Source organism: Triticum aestivum, chromosome 3A (genome assembly GCF_018294505.1).
Source record: "Triticum aestivum cultivar Chinese Spring chromosome 3A, IWGSC CS RefSeq v2.1, whole genome shotgun sequence".
Classification (NCBI taxonomy): domain Eukaryota; kingdom Viridiplantae; phylum Streptophyta; class Magnoliopsida; order Poales; family Poaceae; genus Triticum; species Triticum aestivum.
Window position 1 is genome coordinate 54954079 of NC_057800.1, and position 18930 is coordinate 54973008.

General features: G+C 44.2%; 2 protein-coding genes across 3 annotated transcripts in view; both read right to left on the reverse strand.

Annotated features, from left to right (window-relative positions):
- Positions 1 to 3558, reverse strand: part of LOC123060223 (uncharacterized) — a 6600-nt gene extending 3042 nt beyond the window's left edge. Inside the window, exons 1-8 of the mRNA XM_044482811.1 lie at positions 2360 to 3558; positions 2146 to 2203; positions 1993 to 2060; positions 1714 to 1893; positions 1515 to 1611; positions 1310 to 1416; positions 1035 to 1168; positions 819 to 929 (exon numbers count right to left, since the gene is read on the reverse strand). Coding sequence (XP_044338746.1) covers positions 819 to 929; positions 1035 to 1168; positions 1310 to 1416; positions 1515 to 1611; positions 1714 to 1893; positions 1993 to 2060; positions 2146 to 2203; positions 2360 to 2584 — 980 coding nt within the window. The 5' untranslated portion in view covers positions 2585 to 3558. The remainder of the gene's footprint in view (positions 1 to 818; positions 930 to 1034; positions 1169 to 1309; positions 1417 to 1514; positions 1612 to 1713; positions 1894 to 1992; positions 2061 to 2145; positions 2204 to 2359) is intronic.
- A 171-nt stretch (positions 3559 to 3729) lies between these two features.
- LOC123060220 (pentatricopeptide repeat-containing protein At3g09040, mitochondrial) lies at positions 3730 to 9217 on the reverse strand. 2 transcript variants are annotated; one of them, XM_044482806.1, is made up of 6 exons: positions 8882 to 9217; positions 5383 to 8223; positions 5213 to 5308; positions 5023 to 5124; positions 4822 to 4908; positions 3730 to 3967 (listed from the first exon to the last, which is right to left on the reverse strand). In XM_044482806.1, exon 2 carries the CDS (start codon positions 8140 to 8142, stop codon positions 5443 to 5445), a length of 2700 nt encoding a protein of 899 aa, XP_044338741.1. In that variant the 5' UTR covers positions 8143 to 8223; positions 8882 to 9217; the 3' UTR covers positions 3730 to 3967; positions 4822 to 4908; positions 5023 to 5124; positions 5213 to 5308; positions 5383 to 5442. The 2 variants fall into 2 exon arrangements, with proteins under 2 accessions (XP_044338741.1, XP_044338742.1); XM_044482807.1 differs by having other exon boundaries at positions 5023 to 5127.
- Between the last annotated feature and the right edge of the window lie 9713 nt (positions 9218 to 18930).

Here is an 18930-nt window from a genome sequence, read left to right on the forward strand (position 1 = left end):
ATTTTATGGGAATATACACTTAAAAATATTTTACGGGGGGTTGAGTATGCACTTATGGGTATATACATTTTTTTGCACATATATATATTTTACGGAGACTTGAGTATGCACTTATGGGTATATGCATTTTTTTGCACATATATATATTTTACGGAGTCTTGAGTATGCACTTAAAAATATATTTGTTATTATCATACTTTAATTATCATTCAGGGGTATATCACTTTTGGGACATATATTTCTTCGCTATATTATTTCTCTCTATCGTACCTTGGGTATATCATTTATATGTTTCTGTTATATACATACTATTATATGTACACAAATTCTTAGTGTTAGGTATATGATACCTAGGACAAAAATCTTATGATAGGCATGGCAATATCTTTTTATTTTTAGGAACAAAAATATAAAGATGGGTGCAGCGTATGTGTGTGCGTGTTGTATTCCGGTTACGAATACAAGACAAAAGCAAGAGAGCATACACAAGGTATTATAATGCGTACATATTTATAAGCAAACTAGGACGTCATTTTATAGATGTAAAAAAATTACAAGGTATTATAATAACATGCATTATTATGCCAAGTATGGCATGCAACAATATTTGGAAAGTGGTCAATCGCATGGGACTTACCTGCATGGTGCTTAGGTGCCTGGGCACCTAGGTGCCCCAAACATTTTACCTATATAGGACGACAATATGGGACACCTAGGTCTACTCAGCTCTACTGCTTCCTTAGTTTTGTACCACCACCACCACCACTCCAAAGCTAGCTTCTATTTCAATCCATTTCATACACAGATTGACTGGCTACCGAAACATTTTTTGCAACAGGGTCCTGTACTCCTGGCTCCGCGACCACTCGTCCATCTCGCGGGCTCGCATCACGGGCAGAGGGTGCGACAGCTCCCTCGTCTGAGCGTTCCTGCAACACACAAGCACAACACATTGTTCATCATCACAACAGTCTCACAATGTCAGTTAAGATGCAGCCTAACAAGTTCACAGGTTCATGCAGAATTAAACTGACCGGATGTACCACCCGACCGGGTTCGACGAGGCCTTGTCGTAGGAGCGGGCTTGCTCCAGGAAGGCGTCCACGTTGAGCTGGTCCGACAGGGACGGGCATCCTCCCGCGAGCTTCATCAGGACTGAGATGACAACCTCTTGACAGTAATGTAAACATGGGCGTATCAGATTCAGAGTCAGATTAGATGATGGATGTTGTTAAAACAGTTTACATGAATCAGTGATTATTATCAACTTATAGAAGAAGAAAAGAACTAGTTTGCTAGAAAATGGTACCTTGGGGTCCTGTACTACGAGAAGAGCCGCCCTGTCGCAGGTCAGCTCCGCGGCTCGCAGCCACCTGAACAGCTGTTCTTCAAGGAACCCGGCAACCATACCCAAACCTGAAGGGAGTGAACACATGCAGTTACCATCAGATGAATCGCATAGCAGCCTGCCAATTACATGACATTGTGTGGAATAAGAAAGATAGAGGGCCTACCAGGGACAGTGTATGCCCCCATTGTTAGTATGTTGGCAAAGGTAAGCCAGACTCCATGATCGCACTTGAGGTGACCCAGCTCATGTGCCAAAACAGCCTAACCAAAACACACAACTCCACATGAGTAATTCGCATACATTCAGCGGTTACTAGTCATGTGTTAATAATTCACCAGCCTATTTGGATGGTCTTTTCTTACCTGCAATTCCTTTCTAGTGAGCAGCTCCACGAGGCTCGTGTGGACGACGACGAACGGCCTTTTCCCATTTATCGCCAAGGTGTAAGCATTAGGGACAGGGTTTTGCCGTATGTAGAAGTCGGGTGCTTCCGTGTTCAGGATTTTCGCAGCTTCGGTCATAAGCTGGTGAAGTTCAGGCAACTAAAAGACAAACAACAGGTTGTGGATTCAGTCCGGGTGCACTAAAACATGGTGATTTTTAGAAATGGTACTGTAAGTTCTAAGATCTGACAGAGGGACCTGGTTTTCAGAGACGAGAACGGACGATCCGATGTTTTGAAGAACCATAACTTGCTCAGAAACCGGCCCTGCATCAGCAAAATAATGTTAGCTTCTGCAAGCAGATCATCTTGGGGTATGAAATGATAGGTGGAAAACAGAGAATTGGAGTACCTAGCAAAGCCTTGCCTATATCATTGAGCCCTGGAATTGCTTTGAGCAGCAAAGTGTTCTGCAAAACAAGAAGATGATTAGGCGCATGCATACCTATATCCGTATGAGAAGAACACCAAATCAAACAACACATAGAGAAAAAGAAAAGAAATATAAAGTACTCCATTCGATCCATATTAATTGTCGTTGATTTAGTACAAAGCTAGGAACTGACCTGCTTGTCGAGCGGGTGGCGGAAATCATCGGCGTCAAGGCCCTGGGTGACAGGGGCCGCAGGGGAGGCGCGGGCAGAGATGGCGCCGGAGCTAGTTCCGATGTTCCGGCAGCGGTGGCGCTGGTTGTAGGTGGCCGTGGAGGGGGGGGAGGAAGGCTTGGGGGTCCAGCACCGGCGACGGTGGATGGCCTGGCGAGGGAGCGTGGGGGAGAGGCAAGCCGCCATGACCACCACGGAACGGAGGTAGCAGTAACAAGCGGTAAAACGATGGAGCTGGAGCTGGAGGTGGTAAGAACAGAAAAGAGGCGGTCATTTGTACGGCTGTCTTGTTCATCTTCTTCCTCCTCCACGTCGCTGTCGGCTGCTCCACAGACGTGTCCCGTCTCACACCGCTTTCCTGTCATGAAATTTCTGGCCCAAATGTTCTCTCAACCTCTAAATTTTTCTCTTCCAAAAGAGAAAAAAAAACCTCTGAATTTATGGCCACGCTTGCTTGTGGCATCATGGACTAGCTACCACAGATATAAAGGGATTGGGTTGGGGGGCGACAAGACAAGCTACTCCTCCCTATGTCTGTCTAACCAAAGGAGCTCACAGAGACACAGACCATGCCTCCATGGGCAAGCAACACCATTGATCTTGATAGTTGTTACAGCCTCACCCACTTCTACTTTACCTGCCACACCCAACAAAGAGCTCATTCTACCAAAACAGAGTACGTATGAGGAAGTTACGCCGAAAATGCCTAAGGCCTTGTTCGGTTGTGTGTGGATCTAAGTGGATTGAAGGGGTTTGAGGGGGATTTAAACCTCTTACAAGTCAAAATACGAACCAATCCTTGCAAATCCTCTCCAATCCTCTTGGGGAGAGGATTAACCGAACAAGTCCTAATGGAGCGCCTGGTAGGGGGCAGGGAGGCTGCTGTTCAAATACCGCATTTCTACGTCACAAAAACATTGATTTTCTTTTTCTGCATGAAATGCATATATATTACCAAATACACGCAAACTTCCGTAACATATTTCCGTACGTGGCGTACAAAAAAGAGAGAAATACATACATAAAAATGGACCCCTGGTTTTGTTGGGCCGGGATTTGGTTTCCTTTGAATATTGTTCCAAAATAATAAAGTATGGGATCCCTCAAAACGAAATACAACTCACAATGTTTTTGAACAACAAAATTATAAATCTGTAGTGAACATGTACTCCTACTATAACTTTTCAGTCTTTTTTACTTTTAAATACTGTTTTCTAAATTTCTAAAATAAAGGGCTCCAAGGAGCCAGGGGCTGAAAATTTGCAGTCGAAGTTATGCCCATTTTAGTGAACACTGCTCAAGATTGATTCAAACCCGAGTTCAGAAATTACTTTGAGTCTAACCGGGTCAATTTTTTTTTACTTCCTTTTCTTTTCCGAATAAAAAATAGCTTCTGTGTGCATGAATAGCTACCACAAATATAAAGGGACTAGTTTGGTTGTCATATAGGTTGTTCTCGCCTAGTTGCATATCTAGAGAACTTATTTATCCGCACCCTCCGGCCGTTGCTCGTCCTCCATGGACCCGTGAGCGGTGAACTCGAGCTGCCGCTGCTCGTTCATCTCGTCCCTGGGGCCAAAAGGTAAATGATCCCATTCATTAAATTTCAGATGACCAACGTTGCAGCTTAACAACAACAGTCAAAATCTAAATTAACTGAAGCATTTAGTTCATAAAATCCAAGATTTAAAAAATGCATCTAAGCTACACCAATATGAGGCGCTCTATAACGTACAAAGAATGGCAAGAGATATATCCAGAAATAAAATAAGAATAACAAATTTCCTCACGGATACAATGGCCTTATAAACCTGAACAGTATGCCACTGTGAAACCATTCTCATTGCAAAACTGCCAAAAACTAATAAGAAAACCCAACATTCTTTTTAAAGGGACCTGCTTATCCACTAACTATATGACTTGCAATCATGAGTGAAATACTCCTCATGAATAAAGCTCAATCAAGTTCGTAGCTCACTGTGCCTCGTGCGATGATACCATTCACCAAGTTCCAAAGCACAAAAGTTGCCAAAGTAACACAAACATCAAGCTTCATACAAAAATTCCGAGACATGTGGAATATCAGTGTGGATATGGTGAAACACGTAACTAACTGACTGAAAGAAAGATCTATGCCATCGTTGTATGAACCTCTAGAACATTCAATTTTACCACAGTACAAAATAAAAACTCAGCAAGAAAGCATGATTTCAGTACAAAAATAAAAAGTGATAGTATCTCGATGCAAGTTCTGGCAGAAACTTGGTCCAACCTTGTGCGAACACATCAGCAGTGCAATCAACTAAATTCATGAATCGGCAATGTCCTGCAGAACTGCGCTAGCAACTAGTCTACTTATTGCTTGGGTGATGTATATGGCTTATGATGGATGGCATGGAAAGGAAACAGAAAAAAAAACTGACCAGCTGAATGCATAAATAAGAGATCGGAAAACTGCAGCTGTGCCACCTAGTTGTGGCACCACATCAAATTCGTCAAATAAGCAACATCTGCAAATTTTTAGACAGGAAATCAAGATTAGAACGGATAAAATAAATTTGTATGATCAGAACTAAAACTCACAGAATATAAATGTGTTAAAATGAATGCAAAAGCTGAAGCACCTGAGCATATATGAGTTCTAGTTGACTCCTGAATCTTCACTGCCACCGCGTCCCACATCAAGACTGACCTTGTGGTAACTTCACAAGCCATCTTGGTATCAACTACTAGATATAAAATTTTGCGAGCCCTCAGAAGCTTACAACCATAGTAAAAAATTACGTCTCTGAAATAAATAAACTAGAAACGAACCTGAACAAAGTGTTTTGATCACAGGTAATTAGGCTCCCTTGAGCCGGAATGCAGGGTGAAACCAATAGTCCTTAAAGCTGTGCTGATGCAGTGATGCTAAAATTGCAGAAAATAAAGTGGTCAGAATCAGAATCGCAAATAAATATGACCAAGCATATCAAATTCTTTACCTCGGTAACCAAGCATCTATGCAAGTCCTGGATTGGCTAGAAGATGACATCAGGACCTCATCAAGTAAACATTTCAGCTGAAATAAGCATATCATACTCCTCAATGTCATCATCTTTCTTCATCATTCCAGTAAGATCATCAAGCTTTTCATAGATGCTAAGAGAGTCAGAGTGTTTCTTGTCTTGTACAAGAAATAAGCTTGTCTTGTTCCCTACTGTGACCCAACTACATCCTGGAAATTTTGTTACTCCATTTTCCCGCATTGCTTCTCTGGCTATCTTAGCTTCACCCCAGTTACCAGCTGCAGCATGTAAGCCTGAAACCAACACATATGTAGACGAGTTTTCTGGTTCCAACTCAGTAAGTTCTTTTGCTGCAACTTTCCCCCTTTCTTCATCATTGTGCATTCTGCATGCTGCAAGGTATGTCGCCCAGATCACACCATCAGGTCTGAAGGGCAACTGGTTAATAACTTCTTCAGCCTCTTCAAGATGACCACCTCGTCCAAGGAGATCAACAAAACACGCATAATGATCTACTCTAGGCTTTAATCCATAGACTTTGTTCATAGAATCAAAGTAATGCCGACCCACAGAAATTAAGCCAGCATGAGCACAAGCGATTAGGACACCAAGGAATGTAACTTCATCAGGCTTTAGTTGTGACTCCTGCATTTTCTGAAAAAGCATAAGTGCCTCGTCAGCATAACCATTCTTTGCAAATCCAACAATCATGGAGTTCCATAATGTGATGCCTTGCTTGTTTTCCAATTGTTTGAAGGCTTCAAAGGATGAGGTGATATCCCCACACTTGGAGTACATGTCTATGAGGGCACTAGTTGAAGTTTCATAAGAATTAAATCCAGATTTAATGATGAGCCCATGTATCTCTTTCCCGTCGTTAAGAGCTGTCATCTCTGAACAAGCTTTGAGAATACTAGCGAATGTCGCCTCATCTGAGTGAACATCATAACTGCGCATTCTCCAAAATGATAGCAATGATTGAGAACTGTAACCATTTTGAGCATACCCTGAAATGATAGCTGTCCACTCAAGCAGGTTTTTGTGATCTGGAATCTCTGTCAAGAGTTTGTCAGCATCCTCAGGCATTTTGGACTTCAAATATATCCGGAACAATGAAACACCAAGGGAAGAATCATCATTCAGAAGACCAGACTTCATTGTGTAACAATGAGCTTGTTTGCCAACAATTGAACTGAGAAGTCCAGTGCAACCAGAAAGAATGCTTGAAAATGTAATGCTGGAAGGCTTTAAACCATCTCTAAGAGCCTGCTGAAATGACTGTATAGCTTCATCATCTCTATTGTTCTGCACAAGACCCGCAATCAGAGCATTTATTGTGACTATACTACTTGCATCTACCTGTGCCAAAACCTTCCTACAAGATTCCACATCTCCATGCTTAGAATATAAATCAATCAGAGAGCTACCCACAGCATGATTTGAGCAGATACTATACTTCATTGCTAGGCAGTGGATTTGCTTTCCAGTCTCAGTAGCTCGAATATTGGAACATGCATTCACTACAGTAGCAAAAGACACCTCGTCTGGTGTTATACCATCCGCATTCATCAATCCAAGCATACCAATTGCTTCTTCCTCTTCTCCATTATGTGCAAGTCCAACTATAAGGGCATTCCAGGATACATTATCCTTGTAGGGAATCAGATTGAATAATGTTTTCGCATCATCTATAGCTCCAAATTTGGAGTGCATATCTAATGTTGCATTAGCAACAAGCAAGCTTGCAGCCATGCAATTCTTGATTGTCACGCACTGCACTTGTCTTCCCAGGCAATGTGAATCCAAGTAGGCACATGCACCAAGAACACTGACGAACGTGAATTCATCAGCCTCAAGACCAAGCCTTGTCATATACCAGAACATTTGGATGGCCTCTTCTTGTAACTCATTTCGAACAAGCCCATTGAGCATCACATTCCACATGACAATGTTCCTCTCACGGGAGAAATCAAACACATACCTCGCCTCACTAATGCAACCACATTTCGCATAAAGGTTGATCAGAGAACTACCCACGAAAACATTTGCATCCAAGCCATGCCTTATCGAGGACGCATGGAACTGTCGACCTTCAACGAATGCCTTCATATTGGCTGCTGCGCTCAGCATGCTGGCAAAAGTCGATCTACTGGGCCATAATCCCTGCCTCTTCATACCCTTATACAATCCAAAAACCTCATGCTCGATCCCACTCTGTTGCGCATAACTGGAGATGACAGCGTTCCAAGCAACCGTGCTCGGCACCGGCATCCTCTTCAGTAAGGCCCTAGCATCATCCAGCCTACCCAAGCTCGCAAGAATGGAAATGACGGTGACACAAGTCACTTGGTCCGGAGAAGATCCCATCTTCAACATTCTCGAGAACAAAGACAATGCTTCCCCATATCTTTCAGCTCGGTGGTACCCAGAGATCATGCTCGTCCAGCACACGGTGTCTGGGCATGCGATTCCGCCGAACACCCTGCGGGCATCCCCCACGCAGCCGCACCTGGCATACATGTTCACCAGCGCCGTCGCACAGAAGGCGCCCGAGAAGAAGCCGCTCTTCACCGCGTCACAGTGCACCTGTGTGCCGCAGGCGAGGATGTCCAGCCTTGCGCACGCTGACATGACCGACGCGAGGTCAAACTGGTCCGGCCGGCCACCAGCCAAGCGCTTGATGTGCTTGTACGAATAAAGAACCGCCGTCGCCGGATTCACCCGGACCATTGACATCGAACCTCTCGAACGAGCCCAATCGATTGAGGCTGTGTTTGGTTCGGCTGTGGCTTGACAGAAAACAGCTTGGGGAAGTACCTGTGGGAGATAAGCCGTGAGCTGTGCGCTGTGAGAAAGTTGTAAAGCCATTTTGGCAAAAAGCTGTCTAAACTGTGGCTATGAGTGTAAAAGTCTGAATGCGCCTAAAGACAGGAGGGGATGTTTACATGCTGTTTAACAATAAGGATCTCACTAAATGTTGGTTTAGCTATACATGACCATATTGTAGCTAATTAACACCTAACCAAGTTTATTTATTTACATAGAATTTTCGAGTTCAACAACTGTATGAACATGAATTTCCCCCCACTTTGGATAGAAATAGGCATGTGCATCGCATGGAGATACGCCCTCAGAAAAGTGTCAGCACACAGATTGGTTCCAACTTTCCATCAGAAGTACAAAACATCAGACACGGAACACTCGAAATAGTTAAACAAGTATAGCTTCCACACTAAAGTAGCATTGTGATTATCATGAACTTGCCAATTAAGAATTACCATCAGCAGTACAGTATCAAGCTGAAGCACATGTAAGAAATGTATCTGCTCATCAATCTTTCCCCAGCCATACATGTAAATATTGGGTTAGGTTCCAGAACAACAAAATAGATAGATTATATGTAGCTATTTTAACACACATAATTAGTTAAGAATCCGGCAGCCTCGATAACTAAGGATCGGATGGCACAACTTACAGAGCTTCACTTGTTTCCGTTCAGGTTGCGGGACAAGGGAAGGTCAATCGCCGATGGCAGCGGGATGTGGACGGAGAGGTCCGGCATCAGGACGTACGGGAGGGAGCGGAGCTCTGGCGGCGGAGCTGCAGCCTGCAGACGACGTCGGGGGCGGATGGTGCACGGGGGCGGGCGGGAGTGGGCGGCGGCGGGTAAAGGAGAGAAAGGGCCTGCGCGGGAGGCGAATGGTGGACGGGGGCAGCGAGCGCGACGAGGGAGCGCTGCCGGCGGCCACGACGAGGGCGGGGCGGGGAGGGGAGGGCGTGGGAGGGGACGGCGCGAGGAGTGAGACGTGCTGGGCCGAGCCCAAGCTCACGCCCCCCGCATTGGGCTGTTCGTTCGTTTGGGCTGCTACTAGGCCTGGACTGGGTCGATCCACGAAGGCACAAATATGAGAGCAATATTTTTCTAAAAAAAATATGAGAGCAATAACGAGCGCTCCTTCGGGAGCCTTGCAACTATCAGCGCCACGTGGCGCGCTTTCAGCCATTCGCCACGTGTCATGCTTTGGATGCTCCCTTTGAATTTTGTCCTTTCCCCCACGCATTTTCGGCTTTTTAAACGGTTTTTTTCCGGGGGGTTTCGACGTTTTGGTTTTTCACCGGTCTTCTTTAGCTTTTCGATATAAAAAATTCACGAAAAAATGCATTTTTTTTCTTTTCTTTCGCGAGAGTCACGATTTTGCTTTCGCGAGAGTCACGGCCGTGCCTCTCGGAAACAAAAAAAACGCGAGTCACGGTTTTGCTTTCGCGAGAGGCACGGGTGTGCTTTCACGAGAGTCACGGCTGTGCCTCTCGAAAACAAAAAAAATTGTGTTTTTCTGTTTTTTTGCGAGAGTCACGGTTTTGCTTCCGCGAGAAGCACGGTTGTGCATTAGCGAGAGTCGCGGCCGTGACTCTCAGAAACAAAAAAAACATGTTTTCTGTTTTTTTCCTTCCGCGAGAAACATGGTTGTGCTTTCGCGAGAGTCACGCTTTTGCTTCCGCGAGAGGCACGGTTGTACTTTCCCGAGAGTCACGGCCGTGCCTCCTCGGAAACGAAAAAAAACATGTTTTCTCTTATTTTTTTTCCTTCCGCGAGAGTCACTGTTTTGCTTCCATGAGAGGCACGGTTTGTGATTTCGTGAGAGGCACGGGCGTGCCTCTTTCGAAAAGGGAAAAAACCCGTGCTCCCGGTTCAGTTTTTTGTCTGATTTTTTCGTGAAAAAAAAGTTCGTCAGAACCTATCAATATGAGATTTAGTTTTAAAGATCTCGGCGCGAGGAATCCAACGGTAAAAGCGATTCAATTTGGACACATGGTTTGGGAGATAAAACGTTTTGAATAAATGAATCTACGAAAAATGGGAAAACTCCCAAGTTGCGACAAATGGTGGCGCGCCACTTGTCGCAACTTGGGAAGTTGGAGTGATCTTTGCAACGGGTATTCCTTAACTAGTAGTTTCGCACAAATATCGTTTAGGACACGTGGAACGACGCGTGGCGACGGGGCAGCAACGCACGCGACTACATAGTGGATGAGGGACAGATTAGGACGAGGGAGCAGATTTGAAAAATGTTGATGATTTCAAAAAATATTCACGTATTTGAAAGATATTCGCAAAATTAAAACAAAAAGGAAAAGGAAAAATGAGAAATGAAAAGGAAAGGAAAACGAACATGAAAAAGGTAAATAAAAATAAATAAAAAATGAAAAATGAAAGGAAAGAATGAAAATGAAAAAAGCAGAAAAACCTGAAAGAGAAAACACACAGAAATATATTAAAAGGTGTGGGAAGGAACTAGAACCTTTCCCAAACAAGTACGGATCTGGGTGGGTTGGCCCAAGGCGTACGTAATGGGGTTGGGAGGTACATGCTAGGTTGCTATTTGGCGACCTATGCGTCAAATAGGACATGCGAGGGTCAGGGTGATGGCTAGGTCAGGGGGAAGGGTCGTGCGAGGAGTGAGCGGTTCAGGAGGGTTTACTACTCTATTTTTTTTGGAAATGCAAGCTTTACTACTTAAAGTTCACAATTTTTGGGATACAAATGGGATCATGGGGGCTGTCCCAACCAGACATGACGACAACGATATAAATAATGAGAAAACTTGGCAAATAAATGCGCTTCACTATTTGATGCCCGACCCTCAAAACGAAAAATACAATTGAACTCTCCAGCTATTAACTTAATCTCAACTACGATTTCATCATGCATTCCACTACATCCTTATGTATATAATAAAAACCATTTTATTATTGTCTTTAGAGCATATTTCCATCATGGTAGAGCATGCATGAGCTAATAAGACTTGTGCACTTCATTTGACATGATAGATCCTGGCTTGCAAGACCTTTCTTAACGCGACCTAAATGTCGGATCTGAGACTCTGAGTCTGTCTTGATGCTGGGATTTGGCAGAGGTGGGAGGGGAGACGAGGGGTAGATGGAAGCAGGGAAGACACCCCGTGAGGATTGACGGGAAAGGGATCAAGAGATTCAGGAGATTTCATGTTGTATGCGGGAGCGGGTCGACAAAGGGAGGTTGCCGAAACAGGGGCGGAACGCGGTGCGCGGCATGAGTGTATTTTTAGGTAGTAGACATAGATTGAGAAGATAAAGATTTGATTGTTAAGAAAGGCAGGGATCACGTTAGGAAAATTAGGATTTGAAATTGATTGTCACCAAATTGGATTTTATTGTTTGGTAATGTGCTATAGGTTCCTGCCCGTTTGTAACGTAGCTAGTTAGGGAAGTTTAAAAATGTTAGAATTTTTTTTATTGGAAGGTTAAAAACCCACCATGAAGGGATGGTGGTGGAAGGTGAGACAAAATAAAACCAACTGAAATAATGTAAGTGCATCTAGTGTCTCTTAGTGATTTTGGTGTATTGAAGACTTATAGGTTAAGGAACTAATACGTTTGTGAGTGTACACAGGTCTATAAGTCTATGAGGAGTTTGATATTTACAGAGAAAGTCGACCCCTAAAAATGAAGTTTTTCGACTGAAGACTTTGAATTTCTGAAGACTTTATAAAGACTTTGAAAGTGAAGAAATTGGTGTAATCCTGAGACTTGGTATTCGTTCAAGGAACATGAAGAGTGAAGACTTTTGTTTTCGTAGTTCCATTTTCTCTTTCTTGAGTTATAGGAAACATCGTACTGTTAAAGGGGGTCGAGAAAATACTAAGGAAAAATTTCCAAGTGATGCTCAACTCAAATCCTTCCTACCAATCCTTCGAGTGAAGCCATTGGAAATCTCATACAATTCAGTCATATTCTTCAGTGACAGAGACGAAGTTCTTCCGTTCTCTGAGGAATTTGTTCTGACTAAGGAGTTAGGAATTCGCCAGTGCGGATTGCCTACACAGTGAGGAACATGACAGCTCTGAGGATTTTGCTACCCAAAATTCCGACCATTGTTGTGCTATGCGCCAGCTGTCCCAAAATATCTACCCACATAACGGTCACATCATTGAAGGGCATTTATGTCTTATCATGTCGGGCTGCTCCCTAGGCTATAAATAGCCGTCCCCTACAACCACTAGCTGGTTGGCTGCTCCGAGAGAAACCGACACTTGTCATTGGAGAGCATCCCATCCTCTAAGGACTTTGAGTGAAAATCATCAAGTGAGGAAAACCAAAACCCAAACACCTACAAACCCAAAGTGATTGAGCATCACTGAAGAGATTGATCCTGCGTGGATCCGACGCTTGTTACCTTTGAAGACTGTGCATCTTCCAGACGGTTAGGCGTCATGGTCTAGAGTATCCAAAAGGAAATTGTGGATCGCCGAGTGACCAAGTCTGTGAAGGTTTGGAAGTCACCTGAAGACTTACCACGAGTGATTGGGCGAGGTCTGTGTGACCTTAGCTCAAGGGGAATACGGTGAGGACTAAGTGTCCTGAGCTGCGTGTTTAGGACTGGGCTGGGACTGTGTGTCCTCAGGTTTAAATACCTAGCCGCCCTAACCAGACGTACAACTATCAAGCAGTTGGAACTGGTCTACCAAATCATTGTCTTCAACAAGCTACCTGGTTCCATTTCCTCAACCCTTCCATTTCCTCATTTCTGTGTAGTGAGCTTGTTCATATCTGTTTGAAGACTTTGATTGAAGACTTTCTCAAGTTCCTCAGTTTAATTTCTTCAGTCTGTTTGTCTTATCCCGTGTTATCCTATGTTTACACTTTTCGTACTCTGTGCTTGTTCTCATTTCATCATGAAGATCATGCTCATGCATTGTTATGTTTACTTCTGAGTACTTATTTCGCTGCAAGTAGTTCTTCACTCAGGAATTTCCTCACCCTGAAATTCCTCAGTGAAGAATTCATGAAATTCGCCTATTCACCCCCCTCTAGTCGATATAACGCACTTTCGAATAAAACCAGACAAAAAATGAAGGGGAGGCTAAAGTTCCCCTTTAGAAGTAGAGATAGACAAAGTTTGCTACCTAGCATGACACCATAATTTCTTTATCTTTTGAAATTTGTTGCTATACTCGACCATATATGTGCAATTTTTTGCACCCATTAATATATTTTGGAAAGAATAAATGTGTTCTTATTTTATTTAGTGTCACTTACACTAGTAGAAAACAGGGCTTTGGTTGAGGCCTGGCCAGCCCATTAGTCCCGGTTCAGCCACAAACCGGGACCAATGGAGGCATACGTCTCGGTTCATGAGCCCGGGGGCCAGTCGGGACTCGTGGGGCATTGGTCCCGGTTCGTCTGGACCCATTTGTCCCGGTTCTAGCCACGAACCGGGACCAATGGATGTGGGACCATTGGTCCCGGTTCGTGCCTGGAACCGGGACAGAGTGGGGCCTTTAGTTCCGGTTCTTGCCACGAACCGGGACCAATGAGGTGGCTATATATATCCCCTCGCCCATGAGCAGAACACTCCACTACTCTGTTTTTTGGCCGGTGAGGGGAGAACTTTGTGGTGCTCTAGCTCACCTCCTATGTGCATGAGGTGTTCGATGAAATGCACGAGCCACGCTAGTTAAGCTTTCTCATCTCGAAGCTCGACCTCCAAGCTCCATTTCTTTGAGATTTGTCTAGGTTTAGCAGTCCGTCAAGTCCCGTCTCCGTCTTCATCATCGTCGATCGCCCGCGCCGATCTCGTCGCCGACACCACCGTGGTGAGCCTCTTGTTCTTATCTTCTTTCTAAAAGAAAAAAATTCTTACTTGTATGATTAGATAGATGCTTGTCTAATTTTCTTACTTTTATTATTGCTTGTTATCATATAGTGCGATGGTTTTGGTATCTGCCCCCGTCGTCCCTCGTCCTGTCTATGATTCAGATGTCGTATATATTATCTTCTATAACTATTTGGTTCATTTATTGTTTATGACAATTATGCCGACCAACGTGACATAGATTTTATTTATCTAGGAGGTATGTGAACCGGAAATTCCAACCAACCCTATTGTCGAGAGGTTAAATTTAGTTGAAGAAGAAAACAATTACTTGAAGGAAAAAATAAAAAAAATTGTGGAGGAGAAGATGATATTGGAGTTGCATGTTGCGGATGTCGTCGATGATCATAAGATCAAGATGGATGTAATGCGGTTGAAGATAGAAAGATTAGAAAATATGCCATTCATACCGAGGCTGGTATCATTATGCCGTTGGATCAATTGTTACCTTGGTTGCGACTATGATCGCATTTGTTGTTGCATTGAAAGGTTTTACATAGTTTCAATGTATGGTTTAATTAGATGCTCTGGAGAGCAATGTGTTGTTCAATGAGAACTATGTATGTACTTTGGTTTTAATGTGATGATGAACTTCTATTAATTTGGTCACTTATATATCCATGTGAATCTGTAATGGTTTTTGACACACTTAATTACATATAATGCACGCAGATGGACCGACAATGGATGTACGGTGACAGACACACCTCCGAGTATATTAAGGGCGTGCATAATTTTCTCGAAGTGGCTGAGGCAAACAAGCAGAATGGTTTTGTGTGTTGTTCATGCCCTATATGTGGGAATACGAAGTCTTACTCTGACCGGAAAATCCTTCACACCCACCTGCTTTATAAGGGTTTCATGCCACACTATAATGTTTGGACCAAGCACAGAGAAATAAGGGTTATGATGGAAGACAGCGAAGAAGAAGAGGACGATGACAACTATGTGCCCCCTGAATACGGTGATGCTACAACGAGGGAAGCTGCTGAAGATCAAGAGGAACCAGACGATGTGCCCGATGATGATCTCCGCCGGGTTATTGTTGATGCAAGGAGATAGTGCGAAAGTCAAAAGGAGAAGCTGAAGTTCGATCGAGGATCACAAAAAAGGGTTGTACCCCAATTGCGAAGATGGCAACACAAAGCTCGATACCGTACTGGAATTGCTGCAATAGAAGGCAGAGAATGTTGTGACTAACAAAGGATTTGAGAAGCTACTGAAAATATTGAAGAAGAAGCTTCCAAAGGATAATGAATTGCCCAACAGTATGTACGCAACAAAGAAGGTCGTATGCCCTCTAGGATTGGAGGTGCTGAAGATACGTGCATGCCCTAATGACTGCATCCTCTACCGCTGTGCGTACGAGGATTTGAACGCATGCCCGGTATGCGGTGCATTGCGGTATAAGATCAGACGAGATGACCCTGGTGATGTTAATGGCAAGCCCCCCAGGAAGAGGGTTCCTGCCAAGATGATGTGGTATGCTCCTATAATACCACATTTGAAACGTTTGTTCAAAAACGAAGAGCATGCCAAGTTGATGCGATGGCACAAAGAGGGCCGTAAGAAAGATGGGAAGTTGAGAGCACCCACTGACAGTTCACAGTGGAGAAAAATCGAGAGAAATTATCGGGCTGAGTTTGCAGGTGACCCAAGGAACGTATGGTTTGGTTTAAGCGTGGATGGCATTAATCCTTTCGGGGAGCAGAGCAGCAATCATAACACCTGGCCCGTGACTCTATGTTTGTATAGCCTTCCTCCTTGGATGTGCATGAAGCGGAAGTTCATTATGATGCCAGTTCTCATCCAAGGCCCTAAGCAATCCGGCAACGACATTGATGTGTACCTAAGGCCATTAGTTGAAGAACTTTTATAGCTATGGAATGGAAATGGTGTACGTGTGTGGGATGAGCACAAACAGGAGGAATTTAACCTGCACGCATTGCTATTTGTAACCATCAACGATTGGTCCGCTCTCAGTAACCTTTCAGGACAGACAAACAAGGGATACCACACATGCACGCACTGTTTAGCTGACACCGAAAGTATATACCTAGACAAATACAGGAAGAATGTGTACCTAGGCTATCGTCAATTTCTTCCGACCAACCATCAATGTTGAAAGAAAGGCAAGCATTTCAAAGGCGAGGCAGATCACCGGAAGAAGCCCGCCAAGCGTACTGGTGATCACGTACTTGCTATGGTCAATGATTTACACGTAATCTTTGGAAAGGGTCCCGGCAAACTATCTATTCTGAATGACGCCGAGGGACGCGCACCCATGTGGAAGAAGAAATCTATATTTTGGGACCTACCCTACTGGAAAGACCTAGAGGTCCGCTCTTCAATCGACGTAATGCACGTGACGAAGAACCATTGCGTGAACCTGCTAGGCTTCTTGGGCATGTATGGGAAGACAAAAGATACACCGAAGGCACGGGAGGACCTACAACGTTTGCACGAAAAAGACGACATGCCTCCAAAGCAGTATGAAGGTCCTGCCAGCTATGATCTTACCAAAGAAGAGAAGGAAATCTTCTTTGAATGCCTGCTCAGTATGAAGGTCGTGTCTGGCTTCTCGTCGAATATAAAGGGAATAATAAATATGGCCGAGAAAAAGTTTCAGAACCTAAAGTCTCATGATTGCTACGTGATTATGACGCAACTACTTCCAGTTGCATTGAGGGGGCTTTACCGAAAAATGTCCGATTAGCCATTGTGAAGCTATGTGCATTCCTCAATGCAATCTCTCAGAAGGTGATCGATCCAGAAATCATACCAAGGCTAAGGAGTGATGTGGCGCAATGTCTTGTCAGTTTCGAGCTGGTGTTCCCACGATCCTTCTTCAATATCATGACGCATGTCCTAGTTCATCTAGTCGACGAGATTGTCGTTCTGGGCCCTGTATTTCTACACAATATGTCCCCCTTTGAGAGGTTCACGGGAGTCCTAAAGAAATATGTCTGTAACCGTGCTAGGCCAGAAGGAAGCATCTCCATGGGCCATCAAACAGAGGATGTCATTGGGTTTTGTGTTGACTTCATTCCTGGCCTTAAGAAGATTGGTCTCCCTAAATCACGGTATGAGGGGAGATTGACTGGAAAAGGCATGCTAGGAGGGGACTCAATAATATGCAGGGACGGGCATTCTTGGTCTTAATCACACTACACAGTTCTACAAAACTCTACCTTGGTGACCCCGTATGTCGATGAATACAAGAATAGTCTGCGCTCAAAACACCCGGAGCAGTATGACGACTGGATTACATGTGAACACATCAGGACTCTCGGCAGTTGGTTGGAAACACGTCTCAGAGGTGACACCACTATTTCTGATGAGCTGTACTCGCTGTCCAGGGGACCATCTTTGACTGTATTGACTTACAAAGGATACGAGATAAATGGGAATAAATTTTACACGATCGCCCAAGATCAAAAGAGCACCAACCAAAACAGCGGTGTCCTCTTTGAGGCAGCAACCAAGAGGGGGAAGGACACATATTATGGTTACATAGTGGTGATAACACACAAGTATAGGGGATCGCAACAGTTTTCGAGGGTAGAGTATTCAACCCTGATGACCCACAAGTATAGGGGATCTATCGTAGTCCTTTCGATAAGTAAGAGTGTCGAACCCAACGAGGAGCAGAAGGAAATGATAAGCGGTTTCCAGCAAGGTATTCTCTGCAAGTACTGAAATAAGTGGTAACAGATAGTTTTGTGATAGGATAATTTGTAACGAGCAACAAGTAACAAAAGTAAATAAAGTGCAACAAGGTGGCCCAATCCTTTTTGTAGCAAAGGACAAGCCTGGACAAACTCTTATATAGAGAAAAGCACTCCCGAGGACACATGGGAATATCATCAAGCTAGTTTTCATCACGCTCATATGATTCGCGTTCGGTACTTTGATAATCTGATATGTGGATGGACTGGTGCTTGGGTACTGTCCTTACTTAGACAAACATCCTACTTATGATTAACCTCTATTGCAAGCATCCGCAACTACAACAAAAGTATTAAGGTAAACCTAACCATAGCATGAACCATATGGATCCAAATCAGCCCCTTACGAAGCAACGCATAAACTAGGGTTTAAGCTTCTGTCACTCTAGCAACCCATCATCTACTTATTACTCCCCAATGCCTTCCTCTAGGCCCAAACAATGGTGAACTGTCATGTAGTCGACGTTCACATGACACCACTAGAGGGATGACAACATACATCTCATCAAAATATCGAACGAAGACCAAATTCACATGACTACTAATAGCAAGACTTCTCCCATGTCCTCAGGAACAAACGTAACTACTCACAAAGCATATTCATGTTCATAATCAGAGGGGTATTAATATGCATATAGGATCTGAACATATGATATTCCACCAAATAAACCAACTAGCATCAACTACAAGGAGTAATTAACACTACTAGCAACCCATAGGTACCAATCCCGGACTTGGAGACAAGAATTGGATACAAGAGATGAACTAGGGTTTTGAGAGGAGACAGTGCTGGTGAAGATGTTGATGGAGATTGCCCTCTCCCGATGAGAGGAGCATTGGTGATGATGGAGATGATTTCCCCCTCCCGGAGGGAAGTTTCCCCGGCAGAACAGCTCCGCTAGAGCCCTAGATTGGTTCCGCCAAGGTTCCGCCTCGTGGCGGCGGAGTTTCGTCTGAGAAGATGGCTTCTGATTTTGTTTCTCATCGAAAGACCTCATATAGCAGAAGATGGTCATCGGAGGGCCACCAGGGGGCCCACGAGGTAGGGGGTGCGCCCAGGGGGTAGGGCGCGCCCCCCACCCTCGTGGGCAGGGTGTGGCCCCC

What these genes read in the sequence shown, in the direction of transcription:
- LOC123060220 (XM_044482806.1), bottom strand. Translation starts at nt 8,142, where the DNA reads ATGTCAATGGTCCGGGTGAATCCGGCGACGGCGGTTCTTTATTCGTAC.